This window comes from Notothenia rossii (genome assembly GCF_949606895.1).
Source record: "Notothenia rossii genome assembly, chromosome: 6".
Taxonomy (NCBI): domain Eukaryota; kingdom Metazoa; phylum Chordata; class Actinopteri; order Perciformes; family Nototheniidae; genus Notothenia; species Notothenia rossii.
In genome coordinates, this window is record NC_136909.1 from 35,905,740 (window position 1) to 35,929,446 (window position 23,707).

General features: G+C 40.5%; 1 protein-coding gene across 3 annotated transcripts; it reads right to left on the reverse strand.

Moving 5' to 3' along the window:
• Nucleotides 1–441: 441 nt before the first annotated feature.
• Nucleotides 442–17,418, reverse strand: LOC307044149 (uncharacterized protein). Of its 3 annotated transcripts, none has more exons than XM_079689224.1 (6): nt 17,099–17,418; nt 14,991–15,116; nt 14,822–14,896; nt 14,580–14,654; nt 2,095–2,169; nt 442–1,988 (listed from the first exon to the last, which is right to left on the reverse strand). In XM_079689224.1, exons 2-6 carry the CDS (start codon nt 15,054–15,056, stop codon nt 1,722–1,724), a joined length of 558 nt encoding a protein of 185 aa, XP_079545350.1. In that variant the 5' UTR covers nt 15,057–15,116; nt 17,099–17,418; the 3' UTR covers nt 442–1,721. The 3 variants fall into 3 exon arrangements, 2 of the variants coding, with proteins under 2 accessions (XP_079545350.1, XP_079545349.1); XM_079689223.1 differs by having other exon boundaries at nt 442–2,015; XR_013809540.1 differs by lacking the exons at nt 14,580–14,654; nt 17,099–17,418 and having other exon boundaries at nt 442–2,169; nt 14,991–15,105.
• Between the last annotated feature and the right edge of the window lie 6,289 nt (nt 17,419–23,707).

Genomic DNA, 23,707 nt, shown 5'->3' on the forward strand with positions numbered 1-23,707 from the left:
GACGGGGGGGGGGGGGGTTATTAACTATAGTTATTTGACCACAATATTTGACCACAATTACAGTTTATTTTATTTTCAACTATATTCTTCTTCTTCTTCTTCTTCTTCTTCTTCTTCTTCTTCTTCTTCTTCTTCTTCATATTACTACTACTATTATTATTATTGTTATTGTATATGTAATATTTTTCACTCCCTTCTCTTTTTCAAGTGAGGGTGCATAACATTCAACTGGGACCCTTATGCACCCCCGTAGAACCGGGCCCGGAGGTGGCCAAACTACGGCCCACGGGCCACATGCGGCCCGTTGATCTGTTTAATGCGGCCCGTCCAATATTGGTATAAATGATCTTAAAAAGCCTTAAAGTCTAAAATCCAACGACCCAATTTTTATTTATGTTATCCCCCACTGTCCACACGCCGCGCGCGCCGCGCAAAGTCCCTTCCTCCCTGGTTGTCACAGCTGCGCGTGGACGTTGCGCCGCGCGCGGGAGAATGAGATTAAAACAACCCTCAGCCCGACATGAATCAAGACGGAACCAAACAATGCCCCCCGGCCTGGCTGTCACATTGATACATCATTGTGGCCCCTGAGCCAAAAAGTTTGGCCACCCCTGTTGTAGGACATTAACGATAAAACTGAATATTGTTGTTCTACTTTTAGACATCTCGCGATCGACTTGGGATCGACTGGTTGGGCACCCCATATAGAGATATATAGTTTGCTAGTTAGCTAACTTATTATATTCATCATGGCCAGGTTCATGTCTATTCTCTGGGCTAAATAAGCATCATCACCTGTGTCATCTGTGGGCATTGTTTTTCTAATTTTAATCACATTCTGAGTTTCTTCATCTCTCTCCTTTCTCTTAAACATCTGAAGAATCGTCGTTTGCATCTTTGCTTTATTTACCACGTAGCCTAATTTTCTAGCTGTCATTCAGTAACTCCATTCTTTTCTCCTCCCGCTGTTCTGATAAAGTGGGAAAAAGCAAATATGTGACCCGCTCTATCGAAATCAGACGGAAGTCGCAACGGCTCATTTCAAAATAAACGTGGATTTGCGTAAAAAAATAGTTTTTCGGGGTTCGCGTGTTTTGTTTGATTTTAAATAAACAAAGTCTTGGCTTTCAGAATATGAAACTTGTTTCGGAAAATTCAGATGATAAATACAACTTAGAAGCTTGTAACGGCATAATTACAAGCGGAGAACGGAGTACCTTGAGGTCACAGCAGGCATAACAACAGCCGTTGTTTCTCGTTAGTGTTTTCCCCGGGAAACAAACACAATACGCAAAAATACACAAACACACACACGTAAACACACACACACACACTCGCGAGCTTCCCCCAGACCAGTAATCCAAACCAAAATATCTTCCCTTCGTAGTATAAATTCCACGGGTGGAGCTGTCAATTCTTCCTGGTCCTCCGGACCGCCTGGAAATCTCTTACCGGTACTAAGGACCGGGTAGGACCGGCACACTTTCAACACTGCTCACACCCTCAACAATCTTCATCAGATTTCTTCTTGCTTGTTGCTGCCGTCTTTCAAGCACACGTGAAAGTTGCACATTAGCAGGCTCTGGCTCCTGAATCCTAGTCATCACAGCTAATTTGTGACACTGGCTGTGTTTATGCACACTAAATTTCTCCAGTGCCTTCTTCCAATTGTTATAACCAGTCTTCACAAACGCTGAATCTGCTTTTGACGCAAGCTTAGACTATTGTGCTGCAAAGTATTTAGCACAATAGAAACAGAGGACCCCTTTTACAGAGGGGCTGTAATGGAGCCATGTATGATCTTCAAACCACTTCTCCTGAAAGTAGAGTATTCTATTTGATAGGGTTTGACAGGGTATGACTTTCACATTTGGATGATTTGGGCAAAGTCCAAGCTCCTCCCCTTCATTTCCTGTACCTTCATTTTCGCCTGCCTGGCTGCTCTCTCTCTCATTGTCAAACTCACTCTCCCTGCTTGATGGTATTATCTGAAATACATATGAGGAAGATCTCATCTTAAATTAACATTAACATTAGACTGCTATGTTGTCATTATTCTGTCTTAACCATCAATATAGTTCCTTTCTGACTTACCTCCATGTCACCAGCGCACACTCTCCCTGTCTGGTCGACATGCTCACATTCTCTCTCTCCGTCTCTCTCTTTACTCTGAACACACCAGAGTGAACATGGAAGAAATATCAGTAAACTATTGACTAGAAAGACTGTTGATACACATTATACATATGGGGGGACACAGGAGTCTGTACATTAAAGTGGACCTATCATGCTATGTTTGAATAATATAGTGTAGGACAGTGGCGTTTTCTCCTGGAGGCCAAGGGAAGCCAGGCTTCCCCTGTTTTTTCGGATTGTAGTTATAATTTTAATAAATAAATAAAAACACTTCGTTTAGTTTCGGATTTTTTTTGTTGTGTGTTGCTGCCGGCCCGTCTCTCCCCCATTCTCATTGAGTATTTTACAAAGAGTGAAACAGCGCCCCTCTAGATGTTATGGTGAAACAGTAGATTGCACTCTCTGTTGCGAGAGGAGGCCAGCCGAAATTTGCTTCCCTTGGTGAAAAAAAATGGAGGGATTGACCAATCAGATGAGGCTCACGTCATGCCCCTGCCAACCTGTGATTGGTCAGGGCCATGCCAAGGGAAGCCAGAGGCGGCTGGCTTCCCTTGCCTCACAATCCAATCAAATCGCATCAATTTAGTGGTGCAGTGACGCGTCCCAAAAAGCGGAAGTAAGCTGCGCTCGGTTTCCCTCGACAAAATAGCAATGGGATTTCTCCATAGGATTTTGGAAAATAGCTCGAAAAAAGGTCAGTGGAAAACGAACCTGGTAAATGCACGTTTTGTTCAGTCGGATAATATCCACATGTCTACCCTACTTTTATAATTTTCGAATCATAAATGTTAAGTATTATTATTTGATGACGCCCTTAGTCTGTGTACTACGGTAGCAGTCGCACTGTTATTCTGTTCTTGTATGAAGGTACGTCCTAATGTGACGTCACTACGTTGACTGTTGTCAGTCTGTGAATAAACTTACCGGAGACATGCTGAAGAGAATACCGAGTCTGATTTACTTATTGTTCATACGCGATTCATGTGCACCCAAGCTTAACAGGTTATGGGCCCAGGCAGAGTTGGACACAAACCGACTTGGAGATAAGTGAGTTAGATTATCGGAAGAAGTGTTACGCGACGTATTACGCGTTAGCCAATTAAGCTAACAAGCTAGCTTAGCAAGTGAAGTATATTAGCAAGCTAGTAGCCCTCGCGGTAAAGTTGGCGCGCAAAAATGGCAAGCAGAGCAACAGGTCTCCTGGCACCGCAGCTCTTATTCAAAGGATGTGAAGATAAGTATGAACTTTGGGAAACAAGATTCCTAGGCTGCTTACATACTCTGAGGCTAAAAGAGACTATCTTACATGAGCCCACCGGTGCTGATCAAGAACAGCTAGATGCAGATAGAAGGAAGAATGCTGATTGCTATGCTGAGCTAATAAGGCTGATAGATGATAAGAGCCTGTCGCTAATAAGACATGAGGCCGCAGATGACGGCAGGAAGGCTCTGAAAATACTGAAAGAACATTATTCAGGGAAAAGCAAGCCGAGGATAATAAACTTATACACGTCGTTAACGAGGCTGCACATGGCAGACAACGAGAGTGTTACCGACTACATGATAAGGGCAGAGAACGTGATTACAGCCCTGAGAGATGCAGGCGAGACCATGAGTGATGGACTGACCGTAGCCATGATACTAAATGGGTTACCAGACTCCTTCAAGCCATTCGCCGTCCATGTAACACAGAACGAAGATAACGTTACGTTCACAGACTTTAGAAGAAGATTAAGGGTCTATGAAGAGTCGGAGAAAATGAACACAGCAGAATCCACAGATAATGTGATGAAAACATGTGCAAGGCAAGGCCGAGGCACCAAGACGCACGCTAGCAACAGAAGAGATGAAGATGCCAATGTGACGTGCTACAAGTGTGGAATAAAAGGACACATATCAAGAAAATGTTTTCGAAAAGTGTGGTGCGGTTACTGCAAAAGGAATACACACGATGAATCACTCTGTAAGAAAAAGGGGGGAGAAGATGGTGCCAGAAAAGTCGCAGAGGAACAGAATGGCGACCAAGACCATCTCTTCAAGGCCAAGCACACAAAGAGCGGGAAACCACCAGACAACGTGAAGATGAAAGGCATCATGGTGGACGCAGGAGCGACATCCCACATCGTGAACGACATCGGAAAGTTTAAAAGCTTCGACGATTCATTCCAGCCCGAGTCTCATTCAGTGGAGTTAGCTGACGGGACCAAGTGCAATGGAACAGCACAGAGAAGAGGAACGGCGGTGATATGTCTATTAGACGACGCCGGACGACAACACAGAGCACAGCTACGGGATGCACTGTACATGCCCTCATACCCACATGACATCTTTTCGGTGGCAAGAGCAACAAACGGAGGGGCGACAATCACCTTCAAGAAAGGGGACAGTCACATGGTTACCAAAGACGGCAGCAGGTTTGACATCCATGAAAGTGTAAATTTGTATTACTTACCAACTGTTGAGGGGAATGTTGACCAATGTAAAGGGTGTCACGACATGCAAACTTGGCATGAAATTTTGGGTCATTGCAATTACGAAGATGTACAAAATTTACAAGGTGTAGTGAAAGGCATGGAGATAAGAGGAAGTGCAGTCAAACCAGCTCAGTTGTGTGAAGTGTGTACACAGGGCAAGTTCACCCAAACGAGAAATAGGGAGCCAGACAAAAAGGCTAAGATGCCCTTAGAACTAGTCCACACAGACTTAGCCGGTCCCATGTCAACACCAAGCATAGAAGGGCACAGATATACACAGTCTTTTACAGACGACTACTCTGGTACTATTTTTGTGTATTTTCTAAGGTCCAAGAGTGATACAGTGCAGGCCACAGAAAGGTTCTTAGCAGACATAGCACCTTACGGAGAAGTTAAGTGTATCCGTTCAGATAACGGCACTGAGTTTACAAGCCGAGACTTCCAGGCACTGTTAACCAAAAATAGGATTAGACACGAGACGTCTGCACCCTATTCACCCCACCAAAATGGTACAGCAGAGAGAGGTTGGCGAACTCTCTATGATATGGGCAGATGCTTACTGATAGAAAGCAAGTTACCAAATAAACTATGGAACTACGCCATACAGACAGCAGCTTATGTAAGGAACAGGTGTTACAGTAGGCGCACAAAGAAAACGCCATACGAGCTGTTCACAGGCAAAGAACCAAATATATCCAAACTTCAGAAATTTGGGTCAGTGTGTTTTGCTTACAAACAAGAGAAGGGAAAGCTCGACCCTAGGTGTGAGCAAGGTGTTTTCATAGGCTATGATAAAAATAGCTCAGCTTACCTGGTGTATTATCCAGACACAGAGAGGGTCCAAAAGCACAGATTGGTAAAATTCACAACAAAGGGGGATAAAGAAAAGGAAACACAAACACCAGAGTCATACAATGAATATGGTGATAGTGATGTACATCCTAGGGTCAAGGACAGCGATGAAAATGTTGTTGATGAATGTGATGTGGGAAATGTGCCAGGTCAAGATACTCAAAGTGGTGCTTCTGGGACTTTACCTGAACAGACTGAACGTACACAGCCGGGTAAAGTCACCGAGACTCCAAACAGAAAAAACCCACCCAGAACCAGGAGGAGACCAGCTCACCTACAGGAGTTTGAGACTGACGATACGGAGGACAAACTGCAAACATGCATGGATTTTTGTTACAGAGCAGTATGCGACATTCCTCAAACCTTCCAGGACGCCATAGCGTCACCCAAATCAAGGCAGTGGAAAAATGCCATGAACGAGGAGATGAGATCACTGGAGGAGAACGAGACCTTCAACCTCACCCAATTGCCACCAGGCAAACGGGCAGTGGGGGGTAGATGGGTCTACGCACTCAAGAGTGACATTGATGGGTCAGACAAGTACAAGGCGCGATTTGTAGCTAAAGGCTACAGTCAGAAACCAGGAATCGACTATGATGAGACATTCTCACCCACAGCTGATATGACAAGTGTAAGAGTACTCATGCAAAAGGCAGCACAGGAGAACTTAATCTTACACCAAATGGATGTTAAAACAGCCTATTTACATGCACCCATTGATTGTGAAATATATATAACACAACCAGAAGGTTATGAGAAACAGTCAAAAACAGGTGAAGAGTTAGTATGCAAGTTGCACAAATCTCTCTATGGTTTAAAGCAGTCAGGCAGAAACTGGAATGCTATGTTACATACATGTTTGACTGAAAATGGTTTTGAACAAAACCCCGCTGATCACTGTGTGTATACAAGAGAAAAGCACAGCGAAAAGGTAATCCTAATAATATGGGTTGACGATCTCATTATAGCAGCCAGCAACGAGGGTGTATTGGAAAGTGTAAAGGGGATGCTCACTGAAAGGTTCAAAATGAAAAACCTGGGAAAGTTGAAATATTTCTTAGGTATAGATTTTGAGCAAACAGAAGGTCAAGTCAAAATGTCTCAAAAGAGATATGTGAGCAAAATACTGGAGAGATTTGAAATGCAGGATTGCAAGTCCAGAGACACACCATGTGAGCCAAAACTAGAATACACAGCAGACGCTGAAAACATTAAAGAGCCAAGAAAGTACAGGGAGGCAGTAGGAAGTTTAATCTACTTGTCCACATGCACTCGACCAGATATATGTTTTGTGGTCAGTAAACTATCTCAGCACTTTGCTGAACCAACTGAAGAGCACTGGAACACAGTAAAACATGTGTTCAGATACCTTAAAGGTACAGCAGAACAGGGGTTATGCTTTAAGAGAAATTACACAGATAGACTAGGTCTGAGAGTGTACAGTGATGCTGACTGGGCATCAGACGTAACAGACAGACGTAGTACATCAGGATATTGTGCCAGTCTCAGTGAAGGAAGCTCCTTGATCTCATGGAAGGCAAGGAAACAACCTACGGTTGCACTATCTACCTGCGAGGCAGAGTACATGGCCTTAGCATCAGCCATACAGGAATACATCTACTTAGAACAATTACTCAGAGGTATAGACAAATACAAATATGCACAAACAAAGGTGTACGAAGACAACCAAGGTACTATAGCACTAGCCAGAAACCCAGTAAACAGGCAAAGGTGCAAGCACATTGATATTAAGTACCATTTCATAAGGGAGACTGTAAATAGTGGAAAGGTAATTTTGGAATACTGTCCTACTGAGCAAATGATCGCTGATGTGATGACAAAACCAGCCACCAAAATAAAGCTAAAGAGGTTTGCTCAGGATATGTTTGGCACCTAGAAGGGCAAAGAGTTAACATAGTTAAGGTAAAAGAAAAAGAAGCCTTATTTTGTTTTGTTCTCAGGTAACCCAGTAATCTAAGAGCGAGTGGGGGTGTTAAGTATTATTATTTGATGACGCCCTTATTCTGTGTACTACGGTAGCAGTCGCACTGTTATTCTGTTCTTGTATGAAGGTACGTCCTAATGTGACGTCACTACGTTGACTGTTGTCAGTCTGTGAATAAACTTACCGGAGACATGCTGAAGAGAATACCGAGTCTGATTTACTTATTGTTCATACGCGATTCATGTGCACCCAAGCTTAACAATAAATCTAATCGATAGAAGATAGATAGCCTCACTGCACCACTCTAACCGCCGTTAGAAAGTAGCAAGCAACTGAAGCAAGTGCAATTATGGAGGGTGGAGATTTGGAGTATTTAATCAAAAATAATTGTACTAAACTTCCGCTGCAGCAGCAACAACAAATACAATCTGATGACAGGCCAATGCCCAAACTGGAGCTGTGTACAGCGAGGAACAAAGGAGCGAACCAGGGACGTAAAACGTTAAAGGTCTCCTGATTTAGTTTGTGAATGAATGCTTATTAGAGTTTCGGCTGGAGAGTGCGTGCGGACCTGTCGGTCAGATAACAAGCGTGTGTAAGTCCTGCATCTGTATGATACAAATGTGTGTAAAATGATACCGGGCGCTGTAATCACTCATCTGGTTACGTTTACATTGACCACCACCCCCCCCCCCCCCCCCAGCCCAAAAGAAAGGACGTATTATTGGCTTCCCCTAATTTTTTCCCCACGCCACGCTACTGGTGTAGGACCATACTTATATAAGGCATATTTATACTTTAAAAAACAAAACAAAAAAAACAGATCATGCATTTTAGCCATTCCTCATTTCGCTCAAATCAACACTGAGCCTGACATTTTGGATTCAATGAGAACAGCACCATATTTTGGCCTTTTAAATGTACTACAGCTTCTACAGCTTCTCCAGCGCTTTAGAACGGCAAAGCAAGTGGCTGTCTCCTCCTGATTGGTGGAGTTGGCCCAATAGCCGAAGAGCCACCATCCTGACGGTGCTCAATCTGGATCCGTTTTTTTCAGATCCGTTGCAGCTTCTTTTTTAGAGATTTGGGCACGGAGAAAAATAGAGAGGGTTGTGTTTTCTGACTCTTGGTGAGTTCCCTGACGCACCGGGGACACATATTCATGTTTAAAAGACGTACAGAGGTGAATTTTGCATGATAGGTCCCCTTTAACAATTAGAGTGCTACAGATGTAGCGATTCATTTCAGACAGTTTGAAACGCGAGGGCCGTGATTGGTACGTGATCTGCCCTCGCTCAAGGGAAAACCTCCAGCTTGACTTGAGACCGCCCCCGTGATAGATAAATGTAATTATAATGAAGCCAGCTGCAATGGATCATTGATCCACCAGGGGGTGCAGTGGGGTTCCACACTGGAGCTCATGTGAAATAAAGTCAGATACAGTATGCTGGATGTACAGCGGAACTTTGTTAAGATCCATATGTCACGGATATCATACTACTGTGCTAAATAAGAGACATGTAATCATTTACAAAACATCACCATGTTGTTATTTAACAAAATAATTTTGTTATTCGAAAAAAACGAACGGGAGGAAATGCAGCCCGGCTCTCCATTTTTAATCCTAATTTAATCATCTTCACACATATGAATATACTGTATTCAACTTCATTAAAACGTTATTAACGTGCCTAAACTCAGTAATTCACCAAAAATATGTATATTTTAATGGAGCTTCTTCGGTCGATCAGGATCCCAAAGTGTAGCGGAGGGATCCTCATCTGGATGAAGGGTGTTATTTACCCCATAAGGAACAAGTCGCTGCAAATTATCCCGCTTATTACATGGCCACATTCTCAACAAAGTAACGACATGACTCCCAATATTAATTGAAATGCTTTTATGGATTTAGAAAATGTTTTTATTGATTTAAAAAATAGTTGTATGTATTGATTTAAATTGACATGCATCCGCTAAGAAAAATAGTCCGTTGTTACAGTTTTTTAAACAGTCTGAATGAAACGGCAGCTCTCAGCTGTGTATTTACACAACAAATGGCCCATCAACCACAGCTCTCTCCCCCCCTCCCCCCCTGATCTTTCTTCTCCAGCAGCTAAATTAACAGTAGGATACTCTGAGTGACCATAGACTGTATGTGACAAGCTTACAGTTAGTGACGTAACAACACCATAAAAGCTGGTGGGTTGAAAGCAATACGGGAGGTAAAAATAACTAGAATAATTGTGATTTATTTATTGTGGCTTTTATGTTTTTAGGGATAAAATGTTATGTAATTCATGCTTATAGTTCACCCTTCTCTAAAAGCCTTCAACAATGACAATATTCATTGTAATTTAATAAATCCTTCCAACACACATTGTAAAAAATAGCCTACTGTAAGTTAAGAAATCATTTCAATATGTACATCTTCTGATGTAACAACAATAACATTATAAATAGTAACATGGCTGAACATGGTATTGCACATTTAGCTTTGAGTGTTACTGACCTGAGAGGTTTTTATTACATGAATTAAGGTGACTGAGGCTTTTTAACATACAGGGATGCAAACTCATCAGGTATGAAAAAGGTGACAAGGATCCGAGCACCCGGCTCCCCCACCCCACGGAATGACAGAGGATTTTAGCAGTCAGAACAACTAAAGCAGCAGTGTTAATAACAACAGAAACGCCAAAGAGTCACATCTAATAGAAATATATAAAAGCATTTATTTTAATTGTGTAGCAGTCAGTTTATAATTTTGGCAGCACTGTTGAGCATTTTGAAAATGTATTTTCGTGCCTCTGTGCAAGGCTTAAGTCTTTTTATCTTTATGGCCACATGGTGTAAAGTAACTAAGTTCATAAACTCAACAAGTACTATACTTGGGCACAATTTTGAGATACTTGTACTTTATTTACGTATTTCAATGTTTTGCTACTTTGTTCTTCTACTACTCCACTACAGTTCAGAGGTACATGGTGTACTTTGACTCCACTACATGTATTTAATACCTTTAGTTACTTCACAGATCTGGATTAATTAAGTGAAATATAATCAAGTGTTAAATCTGACTTTAGTTCCACCTGGAGTAAATCCACAAGCTACCCTGCAGTATACAAAGTCATTCAAACTAGCTGCACCTTTACCAGCTTTGAGAACACTTTCATGATCAATCATTATAAAACATATCATATCTATTATTCTGAAATGGACCAATCTGCACAATGACTAGTTTTACTGTCGCTACTTTCACTATATTTTGATGATAATACTTTTCTACTTTTACTTGAGGAACATTTTGAATGCAGGACTTTTACTGTAACAGAGTATTCCTACACTCTGGGACTATTACTTTGACTCAAGTACAAGATCTGAGTACTTCTACTTTTACTCAATTACAAGACCTGAGTACTTCTACTTTTACTCTAGTACAAGATCTGTGTGCTTCTACTTTTACTCAAGTACACCTGAGTGCTTCTACTTTTACTCAAGTACAACATTTGAGTACTTCTACTTTTACTCTAGTACAAGATCTGTGTGCTTCTACTTTTACTCAAGTACAAGATTTGAGTACTTCTATTTTTACTCTAGTACAAGATCTGTGTGCTTCTACTTTTACTCAAGTACAAGATCTGAGTACTTCTACTTTTACTCAAGTACAATATTTTATACCACCTCTGTTTATAGCCTATGAAAAAAACTATTAGAAATAGAAGGCTAAAGCTAACGTTAGCAGATAGTGACAATGTATAGACAAGTTTACGCGCCAAAACACGGGTAGCGCCATGACACTACACAAATGCACTTCATTTCCGCCGGAAGTCTTTTGCACAGCGTCTGTCGGTGTAAACCGATGTAAACAGTCAGACGGGCACTGGTGTAAACACAGCGATTTCGATGCTAACAGTGATGCTAGCTGGGGAACACGATTCTACTTCTTTGACTGGAGATGGCGTTACTCTCCCCCACCCGAATTCAGTGCAAAACTGGGAGGATAACATGACGACGTGGCCCAGCATAAAACCAAAATAAACTGCCTTATTTAGGTCATGCCCACAGGAGCCAACAGTTGTCTGTTGTTTACATAATGCACAATTTACATGATCTCTTTATGCTGTGCAATATATCATATGTGCCTGTACTGTTTGAGTGAAAATAAAGTTTGATGTAATTTCATTTCATTATTGCACTGTTATTGCATTATTGCATTTCATATGTTCCTTAGAGTGCTACAATTTCTTTTAACACAGTTCATCATTCATATTAAGCTCATACTGTACATAAATAACACTGAATGAATTAATTGTTGAGAGGAAACTAAAGAAATGGCTTCAACAAGAAAGATCACATGTTTAATCCTAACAGGTATTACAAATTAAAATATAAAAGCAGCCCACACAATTACATCACTATGAAAATATTCATATATAATATTAAAAAATACAATGCATGCAGTATTTGTTGTGTTTATCTGTATTTAATGAACAACATGGCTGGGTGCTGGGTGCTGGTTTGTGGTCGTAGCACTCTCTATCTAACCACTCGTTCAGGTGCTTTCTCGAGTGATTGCAACCAACTACCGCACACGTAGTTCCCGAACCACTTTTCTTCATGTTGTAATTGTTATATCCTCTTTGTCTCTGCGATATCAGTGCTTTGTCGGCACAACGGAGCTAGCTAGCAAAACAAACCCAGTCCGCCAAAACGGAAGTGCATTGCATCGAAGGGAGGAGTTCAGGATGTAGAGCGAAACGGCTCAATAACTTGTGTATGCTAGCTAGCTAGCTCAACGATTCCTTAAATAATATTGCCACAGAAAAACTTTTCAGTTCACATCACGCTCTGCCGCTCCGACAGGGAGCTCTGCTCTGAACACCTGAACGGCCCGTTCTAACAGCTGTTCACCAGCGGTCCAGTCTGTGCCACAGTGACTCCGGACGCACAGTTAATATTAACGAACGCACCCGTACAGTAGGTAATGTAGCTGCTTTTATGGATTTAGAAAATGTTTTTATTGATTTAAAAAATAGTTGTATGTATTGATTTAAAAAATAGTTGTATTGATTTAAATTGACATGCATCCGCTAAGAAAAATAGTCCGTTGTTACAGTTTTTTAAACAGTCTGAATGAAACGGTAGCTCTCAGCTGTGTATTTACACAACTAATGGCCCATCAACCACAGCTCTCTGCCCCCCTCCCCCCTTGATCTTTCTTCTCCAGCAGCTAAATTAACGGTAGGTTACTCTGAGTGACAAGCTTACAATTAGACACAACACTGTAGTTGCAAGTGACCCTCAGTTAGTTGACTTTTATGTTCAACTGCTAAATTCGTTACTGATACAAAAGGGCTTCTACTGTACCTAATTACCTTAACACTAGAACCGCCAGAGGTTTTTGTATAGGCCTACCTAAACCCGTCAAATCCCGCTATTAGAATGCAATTTTTAACAACATAGGGTGCTACATAACACACTTTCAGGTAAAGTCACGGACTGGGAGACTTTAATATTTTATTGAAAAAGTTACATTGCACACACACAACACACATCACACAAATTGACCCGATTTGCGGTTCTAGTGTTAAATAAACTCACTAATTAATGAAACCAGTTCAATACGCATTATTCTTATTCTTATCATTCTTTATCAGCGCAGAAATAGTCTTAAAATCAGATCTGTTTTTTAAATGAAATCTGACGGCAGGCAGTTAGCTCTGATCACCTATGATAAATGCGCCGCACCTAATCGCTGGCCATTCAGCCACAGACATTGTTCGAAATGGGGGGGAGATAGGAGGAGCTTGGCTCCCCCGAAGAGGGAGGGAGCTCCCCTGAAGGCTGACTTCGAGATAAATAGGGGGAGCCCAAAACAATCGTGCATATTTGTGTCACACAGATTAGAAATGTTGAGTTTCTGTAAATAACAGTTCTTGAAATAAATAATAGTTATTGTTCATTACAGTTTCTGAATATTTGTTTTATATTTGTGAATATGTCTGGGTGTTGCCATCTGTACGTGGCGGCGCTGCATTCTTACTTACGTTGCTATGGTTATGGCGGTGATGCCGGCGCGGTATTTGAAATGTTCATATTGATATTTTTTTAACTCTGGCTGTGTAATAAAAAAATATGGCAAAACGAAAACAGCCAAGCGTCACAGCTTTTGGATTCACAAGCAAAGAAGCGAAGGAGTCTAAAAATGACAACGTGAACGGAAAACAACTTTTAGTTGGCCGGCTGTAAGCGGCGTTAGGGTCGAGCTTGACAGCTCCACACCGAGGGAGAGGCCTGCCGATGCGAAGCCTGAAGAGGCTTCAACAACGGCCACATCCGCCGGCATAGTGACACCGTCTGTATTAGTAGAAGAGTGTTTTTATAGCAATTGATCGCATCCGCGCTGCTGCGCCAGTCAACAGAGCGTGCGTGGGACATATTTAGTAGCAGGATGTGCTCTGAAAAATAGGGCTCCCCGAAAGCAAATGGGTAATTCGAAAACTGACAGAGCTCCCTCTATACAAATCAAACTGTAGACGGTGTGAAAGCACCTATTGTTTTAAATAATAGTCGGAATGTGACCTGTGAGCCTTCTGAATTACCGTGGGACAGCACATTCTAAACTAAAATTTTCAATCAATAAAGTAACATCTTATCTTATCTTAATAATATCTTCATATTAATAATAATAATAAATCATACAGTATGTGTCCGAAAGGGAGCAGGAGGAAGCAAACACAAAAATATACTGCACATTAAAGCAAACGATTGTAAAGGTTAAAGTATGAGCATAACAAATAAAGAAGTGTAATGTAAACATTTACATTATGATTATTTAATATATAAAGACTATATATTATTGAATTACAAGATTAGATATACTTTAGTTGATCTAAAATATTGATGTGTTCAAATGCTCTTCAAAACACAACTGAAAGTCCATGAAACTTGTCTTTCTGTATTTGTGAATGAAGCGCCATCTCCTGGTTAAAACCTGAAATTGAAAATCTGGCAACGCCCTCTTGGAAAATAGTGGGAGGGCTTAACATTCCTCTATACTGGTCTTTGGCAGGTCATAGGCAGGAAGCTGTAAACTGGAGTCCGAAATTCAGTGCTACATCTGTATGTTGACATTATTCTGTCTTAACCATCAATATAGCTCCTTTCTGGCTTACCTCCATGTCACCAGCGCACACTCTCCCTGTATGGTCGCCATGCTCACATTCTCTCTCTCCCTCTCTCTCTTTACTCTGAACACACCAGAGTGAAAATGGAAGAAATATCAGTAAACTATTGACTAGAAAGACTGTTGATACACATTATACATGGGGGGACACAGGAGTCTGTACATTAACATTAGACTGCTATGTTGTCATTATTCTGTCTTAACCATCAATATAGCTCCTTTCTGACTTACCTCCATGTCACCAGCGCACACTCTCCCTGTCTGGTCGCCATGCTCACATTCTCTCTCTCCCTCTCTCTCTTTACTCTGAACACACCAGAGTGAACATGGAAGAAATATAATCAGTAAACAAGCTATCTGACTGGTAACAATACTCACTTTCTCACTGCTCTTAACTTACTTTTTTTCTTTTCTGAGGCTGCCCAAAAAACTGTCTAATGTCACTGCCACCCTTCCTCTTGCTCATGCTTACAGCTTGACCTCTGCGATCTGCAGTTGCTGATGCGATGAATACTGGTCAGCAGCGCTGGATATAAGATAATTAAACATGTTTATTAGCAATTCTGAGCGTTCTAAACCCAGCACAAGCTATGATGCACACTACAAACCTCCTGCGTGTGAGTATCTTTTAAATGCTTCTGACGATTATGAAATACTATTTCATAATAATTGTAGAGTATTTATTATTTAATTAATTCTGGCACCTTTGGTTATTCCATAGGTGTCACACATCAACGTTTTAAATCTTTCCACACCCTACAAATTACAAAATAAAATAGAAATAATCCACATGAATAAATATCTATTGGATTACATCCAAAACGACACCGTCCTTTTCCACATAGCTGACACTAGCCCGCCAAACCCTGGCTAACAACTGAAACCAGCTAGCCCACAGCTAGTTAGCTACTATTCCTGAAAGGTTCGGTTTTAACATCAGAACTACAAGTTACTTACACAAAGAAGCTAAACCGGAGGGTTCATTAACATTACCATTACGAAATAAAATAATATAGATTACTTTAGGGCTAACTAGAAAAGATACCAGAACTGATGGAGGGCAAATTAAAACACGACTGACCTGCTTGGAGCATCAAGCTGACTGAAGGTGGACTCAGACGTGCAAAAGCGAAATACACCCCCGGGTACAAAATAAGGAACCAATTTACATATGAAAAGAAATATCATTTTGGTGAAGTTCACAATAACAGAAAATATAGATTTTCAAGTATACAATTAAACAAAACAAAGAAGTCATAGAATAGCAATTTTATTTTAATTAAAAAATTAAAACTTTTTATTTTTTTGCTATTTATTGTGGGGGGACATTTTGAGTGTATCTGAATATTGGGGGGGATGTGTCCCCCCCAATGTATATGGTGAATACGGCCCTGGGTCACACCATCCCCGTACTCTGGTCAGCAGCGCACACCCACCTTTCGACTACGTCATCACAACAATACAGACGAGCGCGCCCCCTGTCTGCAAGCCCTGGCAATGACACCTGAGTCAATCCTCACCACACAAAGCAATATGAAGCTCACTCTGTTTAAAGAGCATCTTGCAGGTTTTAATTTTTTCTACATTTATGCTTAAACTTGCTTGAAAATTCCACTTAAAAAAGTGAATGCAGGATTTGATATGTTTTACGAGACATAAGGGCAGGAGTTCAGAGGGAAATGAGCAATTTTGAGCTCTGCTCTTAAAAACTGCTTTTTTTTAAGGTCATACGTTAAACGCGTCATAATACATCACACAGGGGACACATCTCCGCTCTCTGACCGCGGGTATAGTGGAGTTGCGTTGAGTAGAGTGGTTGTGTTTTAAGGAGCTGGTATTTTTCGGTAGTTTTACATTGCATTTCACCATTTGTAATCATGGTGCAGTATTGTGTTTGTGCAGGTTGCACAAATACCAGCCTGTCAGGACATCGAGTCCACAGTAAAAAGGACCGGAGCTAGCGTTCGTTCCTGGGTGCGTTGTGCATCCACCTCCCTGCAGCACATACTCTCCACAGCTTTATCAGGAAACCGTATTACTTCTATCTCCCCCCCCTTCGCTGCTCTCTCTTTCTCCCCTCCGGTACTGTGTTGTTTGTGTGTGCGTGGTGGCTGTCACTCCTGGCTCCCGGCTCAACCTCCACTCACCTGCTGCAATCAGCTGTGCACCCTCCTCGACTACACACCTGCTTTTCATCAAGCCATTTACAACGACATATCAACGGAGGCTCCACAACCTTTCTCCACCAGATCGTCAAGTATCAGCCGTATCTCGCGTCTCCCCTCCGGTACACAGCACCGTAGTGTGGAGTTGCATTAGGTAACGCGATATACGGCTGATACTGTACTTGCGCATTAGTTTCCGTTATGGATCAGTATCAACAGTCCTGCCAGTAACGTTACTATATTATCAATGCTACTTTAGTTATAGCCTGATATATGATAGCTAACTTTACAATGTTGTGATGTGACGTTAGCTAACATTCTGTAGCTAACGCCGGTCACTCACCAAGATAGCTGCCCAGTTCTCCACACACCACAGCTCAATTTCTCTCCGATGGCCGTTATTTCTTCTAATCCTTGGCTGCTCCTGGTCTCTTGGACACCTAGCAGGCTCATAATAAATAAGGTTGTGGTCCGTCATATGCATTTGAATATTCATGTTCAACTTCTTCTGTGTCTTCTGTGTCGAAACTAGCATTGGGATCCATGTTTATTAATACGTTACACCGGCCGCTCTCCCCCTTGTGTCCCCCGTGTTACGTCACACGCGGGAGGTCACGTGCCGAGGCTTTTTTATGCGGAAGTGAACATTTCTTACAAAAACGACGCCAGATTTCACTGTAGTGTATATTTTTGGGAAAATCTAGTGTATTCATCATTTTCCTACACATTTATTCACAGGTGTCTTTAACCTGGAAATTGCTCTTTAATACCCGGTCCCTCAACAATAAAAGCCACATTCTCAACAAATTCATTCTGGACAATAAACTGGACTTTCTCTGTCTGACAGAAACCTGGCAACAACCTCTGGATTATCTCTAGCTCAACCTCACTACACCCAATGGATACTCATACATAAATAAGCCACGCTCGGAGGGCCGAGGTGGTGGAATTGCCGTAATACACCGACAGGACATTAAAACCAGCCTCACCCCCATCTCATCTGCTCCTTCATTTGAATACCTGGCTTTTAAACTCTCTGGTCACACACAGTCAGTCCTGGCAGTTGTCTACCGCCCTCCCAAACCAAACCCATCATTCCTCTCTGATTTATCTGAATTTCTGACCCAGCTCTGTTCTTTCTCCACCTCAGTCCTCCTACTTGGTGATTTCAACATCCACATGGACTCCACTGACTCTACAATAACTACAGACTTCACGGACATGCTTAACTGCTTCAACCTCATTCAACATGTCAACTTTCCGACCCATAACCGTGGCCACATTCTAAATGTAACTGAAAGAAATTTGGATTGATTAACAACTGAAATAATTTAGCGATTCTAAAAATAGCGATTAGTTAACATATTTTGACCCTAACCATAAGATTGAAGGTACATTATGTACTTTGACTAACAAGCAGAGAAAAGCCAGACACATCTGCTCTCCAACCCGGTTTCACGGCAAGACATGAACATGTGACGATTTAGGTGTGAGGTGAAGATGTCACGATTTCATCCCTTCAAACGTGACAGTTACACGGTATTGTTAACATGGCCCAACCAGTGGAGAAATACCCGGAAATGCCAAGCAAATGCTACCCCGATGGTCGGTTGTTCTTGTCAATACTAATATAATAATTTTTCTTTTTTTAATAGTCACACTCGATTTCGCCGATTTTCTTGTTGCCCCAGCTGGTCGACATCTCTTTTAGCAGAAACAAAGGCTACATTAATGTATTAAATCGATGTTAATCCATGTGTGTGTTTGTGGAATTAACGGACATGACGTTGTGCGATTGCGTTGCCAGGCAAAAGCTTCGGTTCATGTTAATTTACAAACTCTTCAACTAGAACCGTAGCTGTATTTAAAAACATTTTAGAAGGCCTCACAAAATACTTTAATGTACATTTAAATTTAAATGTGAAGGAATGTGTGTACAACAAAATACACCCGTCATAAGCAATACCGGTGTCTGTACCAGATGTGTTCGGGGTACCATATGTGTTCGGGGGCCGTCTCTTACCAATGACTTCATTGTACGCATTGTGATTGGCTGTATGGTAATTTACCCCGGGGTGCTCGGGGGCAAATCACATCTACAGATCATGACGAACCGAATTGAAGTATTCCTATACTCCTAGCGTGTGAAAATGTTTGTGAAAAACATGTTAAAAAAACATGAAAACGGAGCAATGGCTGTACGCCATTGGCTGTACGGCAACTCAAGAGGACCACAATACACGGTCAAATTCCGAACATTTAAACATAGCCTACACTTCATTCTTTACTTTGTCCGTTATTATATGTAGAAGATGAACTACCTCTCTGAAAGGTCCCAATGTGTTCATTTTGATGGGTCGCTTCTGAGTGGTTAAACATCACTAATGATTTTCTGACTTCTGACTGCTTTGGATATACAATTACACCACAATAAGGTTTTACTATCACAGTGCACTGAGATTCGTGACAAACTGTAAAGCACTTACGCATCACTGTACACTGTACACCAAGGCGGTTTTGCCATCACTTACTGTACTGAGGCTCAGTCACTGGTACATTTTCATTTACAAAGCCATGTTGGATAAAGTACCATCTTATATCTGCTCCCTGATCTCTCGGCAAATTGAAAGTACTTATTGCCTGAGATCTCATGCTGTGGTTTTATTAAATGTGCCAAGTGCTAGGACTGTCTTCGGGAAGAAAGCTTTTAGATGTGCAGCTCCACTAACTTGGAACAGTCTGCAAAAAGAATGGAAAATTATCAAGCTGGTACCACTACATGTTTTTAAAGCTCGGTTGGATGCTCCACAATCAGATGCTGTTGGTACCTGTACATTTGGATAGATATGTAAATTGTAATCCCTGTAATTTTTGCTGTATGATGTCCTTTTGTTGTTCTGTTATTTATGTCTTCATGTGGAACCTACTGCTGCATGTCTCCCTTGAAAAATAGATCATTGATCTCAATGGGATTTTACCTGGATAAATAAAGGTTTTGAATTGAATGTCGAGCATTAACTGCAAGTCACTCAAATGCATAAACTGGAGAATAATTATGTTACAAGTATTACAGAAAACATATCCAAGTGTAACAAACATCCAGTATTAACCTTACTGTTTTTTACTAACAGTAACCAACTAATAATTTTCATAAAGTGCATATTTATTCCAAACTCACAATATATATATTGTGTTATTTGTAATAAAACATAATGCACAATGGTACACAGTATCCAAACTCTTTAGGCACTGGTCAGAGGCATTCATGTAAAGCAGATCACCAGAATCCAATACTGGTAAAAACGTTGCAGAGATAAAATGTTTCCTTGTCTGAAAGGAGAAACCTAATTTTCAGTGTGTGACTTGAAAGACAAGTTCTGATCAATAATAAAACCTAGATATGTGTATGTAGTGACCCTTTCAATGTCAATGTCAGTCCTTTGAACAGTACAAATGTTGGGGAGAAAAGAAGTTAACTTTTTGCCATTTGAGAATATCATGAGTTTGGAATTGTCTGCATTTAATACTAACTTGAGTTGAGATAAATGGGATGGAATAACATCAAAGGCAGACTGGAGGAAATCAAGACTTGCTCTATAGAAGAGGATGAACAATAAATAACAGTATCATCTGCATAAAAATGGAAAGCAGCATCTGAAAAATTATTAGAGATTATTTACATATACGGTAAAATTATTGGTCCTAATATGGAACCTTGGCGCACACCCTTTCAAATCAAATCAATCAAATCAAGTTTTATTTATATAGCACATTTATAAACGATTTTTGGTCGAGCCAAAGTGCTGTACAAATAATAAAAATACCCTACAGTAAAGACATTTTACAGCTAATACAACAGCAGTTTGTTCAGAATATCAGTATGAGAAGAAAACGACACCCTCTGTCCTTGGACCCTCACATCGTACAAGGAAAAACTTCCAGAGAAAACCCACAGTTTAAAGGGACAAATGGGAGAAACCTCGGGGAGAGCAACAGAGGAGGGATCCCTCTCCCAGGACGGACAGACGTGCAATAGATGCCGTGTGTAAATCGAAGAGATAATACATTTTACAACATAGGTAGACCGAATGTTAGGAAATGCATGTGTCTATAATAAGAGGATGAATCCACGAAGATGTCAACAATCCTGTGGGAGCCTTCAGGGAGGCAGCAAGACGAGACCCAGGCAGGACCGCAGAGACAGCTTCAGCCACGACCCGAAGTCCACGACTTAATCCAGATCTCAGGATAGAGGATCCAGGATGCGGGACCACAGCAAGAGGACCAGCCTCGACCCAAGATCCCGGCGTCGATATAGACACAAAAGAAGAACAATTTGGCTGGGTTAATCGGAACATGAGAATACACAGATACAGACAGACAGAAGGAAGAACTGATTTTTTTTAGATATTAAATGCATCAATCTGGTGCACTTTGAGAGCAAAATGAAGAGATATATGGATACCTCTCAACATCCATATGAAACAACTGTAAACAGATTTACTTTGTCTTTATGGATTCGATTGTGGACTTGATTGTGATTGCTGCACATTATCCCTTACTTAATAAATACTTTTTTTGATAATCTATTATATAGAAAAGTATATAATATCGATATATAATATATAATTTCTTGATAATATATAATATAATCAAATATAACAATCAAAACGAAATAAGTAGTATTAAGTATTAGGGCTAAGAAAATATTGTACATGTGAAATAGTTGTATGTATTGATTTAAATTGACATGCATCCGCTAAGAAAAATAGTCCGTTGTTACTGTTTGAACTAACGTACCAACGGCACTGAACATATTACCTACCATATTACGTTATATACTTCTTACCTTCGATTTCTCTTATTCTTCTCCTCATTCGTCTTTGTTTTTCTTCAAGTTTGTATTGTATTTCTTCAAGTTTTTATCTCGTTGGTCGAATGCACTTAAGCGTCAGCTAAATGCAATGTAATGTAATGATAAAAAAAACCCTCTATACTCTAGACAGCGTGGGTAAATTACCGTACAGCCAATCACAATGCGTGACGTCATTGACGTCATTACGTCGTGACGTCACTGGTAAGAGACGGACCCCGAACACATATGGTATCCTGAACACATCTGGTACCGACACCGGAAACAGACGTAGGCAAGATCCTCAGCTCGCTGATTGGATGTTTTAGCCGCAATGCACGCTGGGAAATGGGGTTTATGCGATGTGAAATCCAAATAGTTTTTTTTAAAAATAGTACTTTATTCCGAGTGTGCTTGCTTTTCTCTTTGAAAGTCATCACATAACGGCATTGTAATACACGGTTCGGCTGCATTAAATATTACATATCTGCCGTAGTTCTCTATTTATAGAGCCCTGATGAGAAGACTTCTAGACAAACAGGAACAACTGCCGCCAAAACTGAAAACGTGACGTGGATCTTAAATATATAAGCAATTAAACAACATCTTACATTTATTTTCACACAATACGTCTCCTGGCAGTATCAACACTAATTCGGCTGACTGTTATATTTGATCCAATTGGTAGATAGGCTGTATTTACACCATAATGGTGCACAGCTGATAGAAAGGGACACCTGGTGGTTAAAGCACATTATTGAATTTTATTATTTTTATTATTAGATATTAATAGGATCCCTATAATAAAGCCTCCATAAAGCCATCTGGCTGGATCAGAAGCAGATTAGCTGTTAACATCCATCCATCCATCCATCCATCCATCTTCTCCCAGCTGTTAACAGTCTCATCAAAATATTCAAAACAATGCTGTTTTTCAGCTGTGACGTGGTAAAGTCATGAACGAAAAATATTCAAAGGGATTTAGAAAGCATTTACAATTTATTAATGTACAAAACAATTAATTAATACAATTCATAAAGTACTCTAGTCAAACAAACCTGACTGAGAAAAAGAGTAGAACAATTCATAATCTAAATAAAAAACACCTCATGTAAAATTATTGAACACTATCTTAATGAGAGCCCTGTGCACTTGGTGCTCAGATTATGACAACGACAATAGACCCAGAAACTTTACAGTAAGAAAACATGGAAGTATTATCTTTGCGGTATAAAGTTATAACCAAGAAAGTAGGCCCACAGTCAAAGGAAGAAATCATTCAGTACCTGCTCCAGACTATTAATAAAAACACACATCGTTTAAACTCGACAGGAACAAAATCTTCTTTGTAAGTCTTTCATCTGTTATAACATGAACCAACACAAATAGGCAGAGGTGGGAGTAAGTCCTACATGTGCAAGTCATGAGCAAGTCTCAAGTCTTGACCTACAAGTATCAAGCAAGTCCCAAGTCACTGTGGTGAGAGTCAAGCAAGTCAAGTCAAGTCATTGCTCAGGTCAAGCAAGTCAAGTACCAAATTCTGATGAATAAGCTCAGTTTCCGCATTTCCCCATCAGTTAAAAGACAGTGGTTATGAAAATGGATTCAACCCACACTATGATCTTCATTACGCACAGTTAATCATTTGAACTCTAATTTAGACCGATGACAATCATATCAGATTAATATTAACCCTAGAACTGCAGACAATAAAGCTAAAGTCTCTTCAAAAAGGCAGGATTCCAGGTAAGAAAATCATATATGGCATTTGCCATTACACATATTTAATTTAAATGTATGTTAACACTAGAACCGCCAACAGCATAAGCACCTAAATAGATATCATTTTCAAATCATTTAATTTGTTCCTCTTCATAATTTCCTTATAAACTAAGTAGGGCGATTTAAAACTCAAAGAAAGAAATTGCTTCAGTTTATCATCATAACAGATCAAAAAGTTCAGATTCATTTTACAATAAATCAAGGAATGATGCACTTCTACAAACGAAAACAACATAATTGAAACATTTAAACAAACTACTAAAAGTAGATGAACTACATTATTCAAAAGTTTATAGTAACGTCTGATAATAACACAGG

What these genes read in the sequence shown, in the direction of transcription:
- LOC307044149 (XM_079689223.1), bottom strand. Translation starts at nt 15,056, where the DNA reads ATGAGCAAGAGGAAGGGTGGCAGTGACATTAGACAGTTTTTTGGGCAG. An exon ending in AGCCTCAGAAAAGAAAAAAA is followed by an intron (nt 14,897 to 14,990) that starts GTAAGTTAAGAG and finishes TGGTGTGTTCAG; the next exon opens with AGTAAAGAGAGAGAGGGAGA. An exon ending in TGTGCGCTGGTGACATGGAG is followed by an intron (nt 14,655 to 14,821) that starts GTAAGTCAGAAA and finishes TGGTGTGTTCAG; the next exon opens with AGTAAAGAGAGAGAGGGAGA.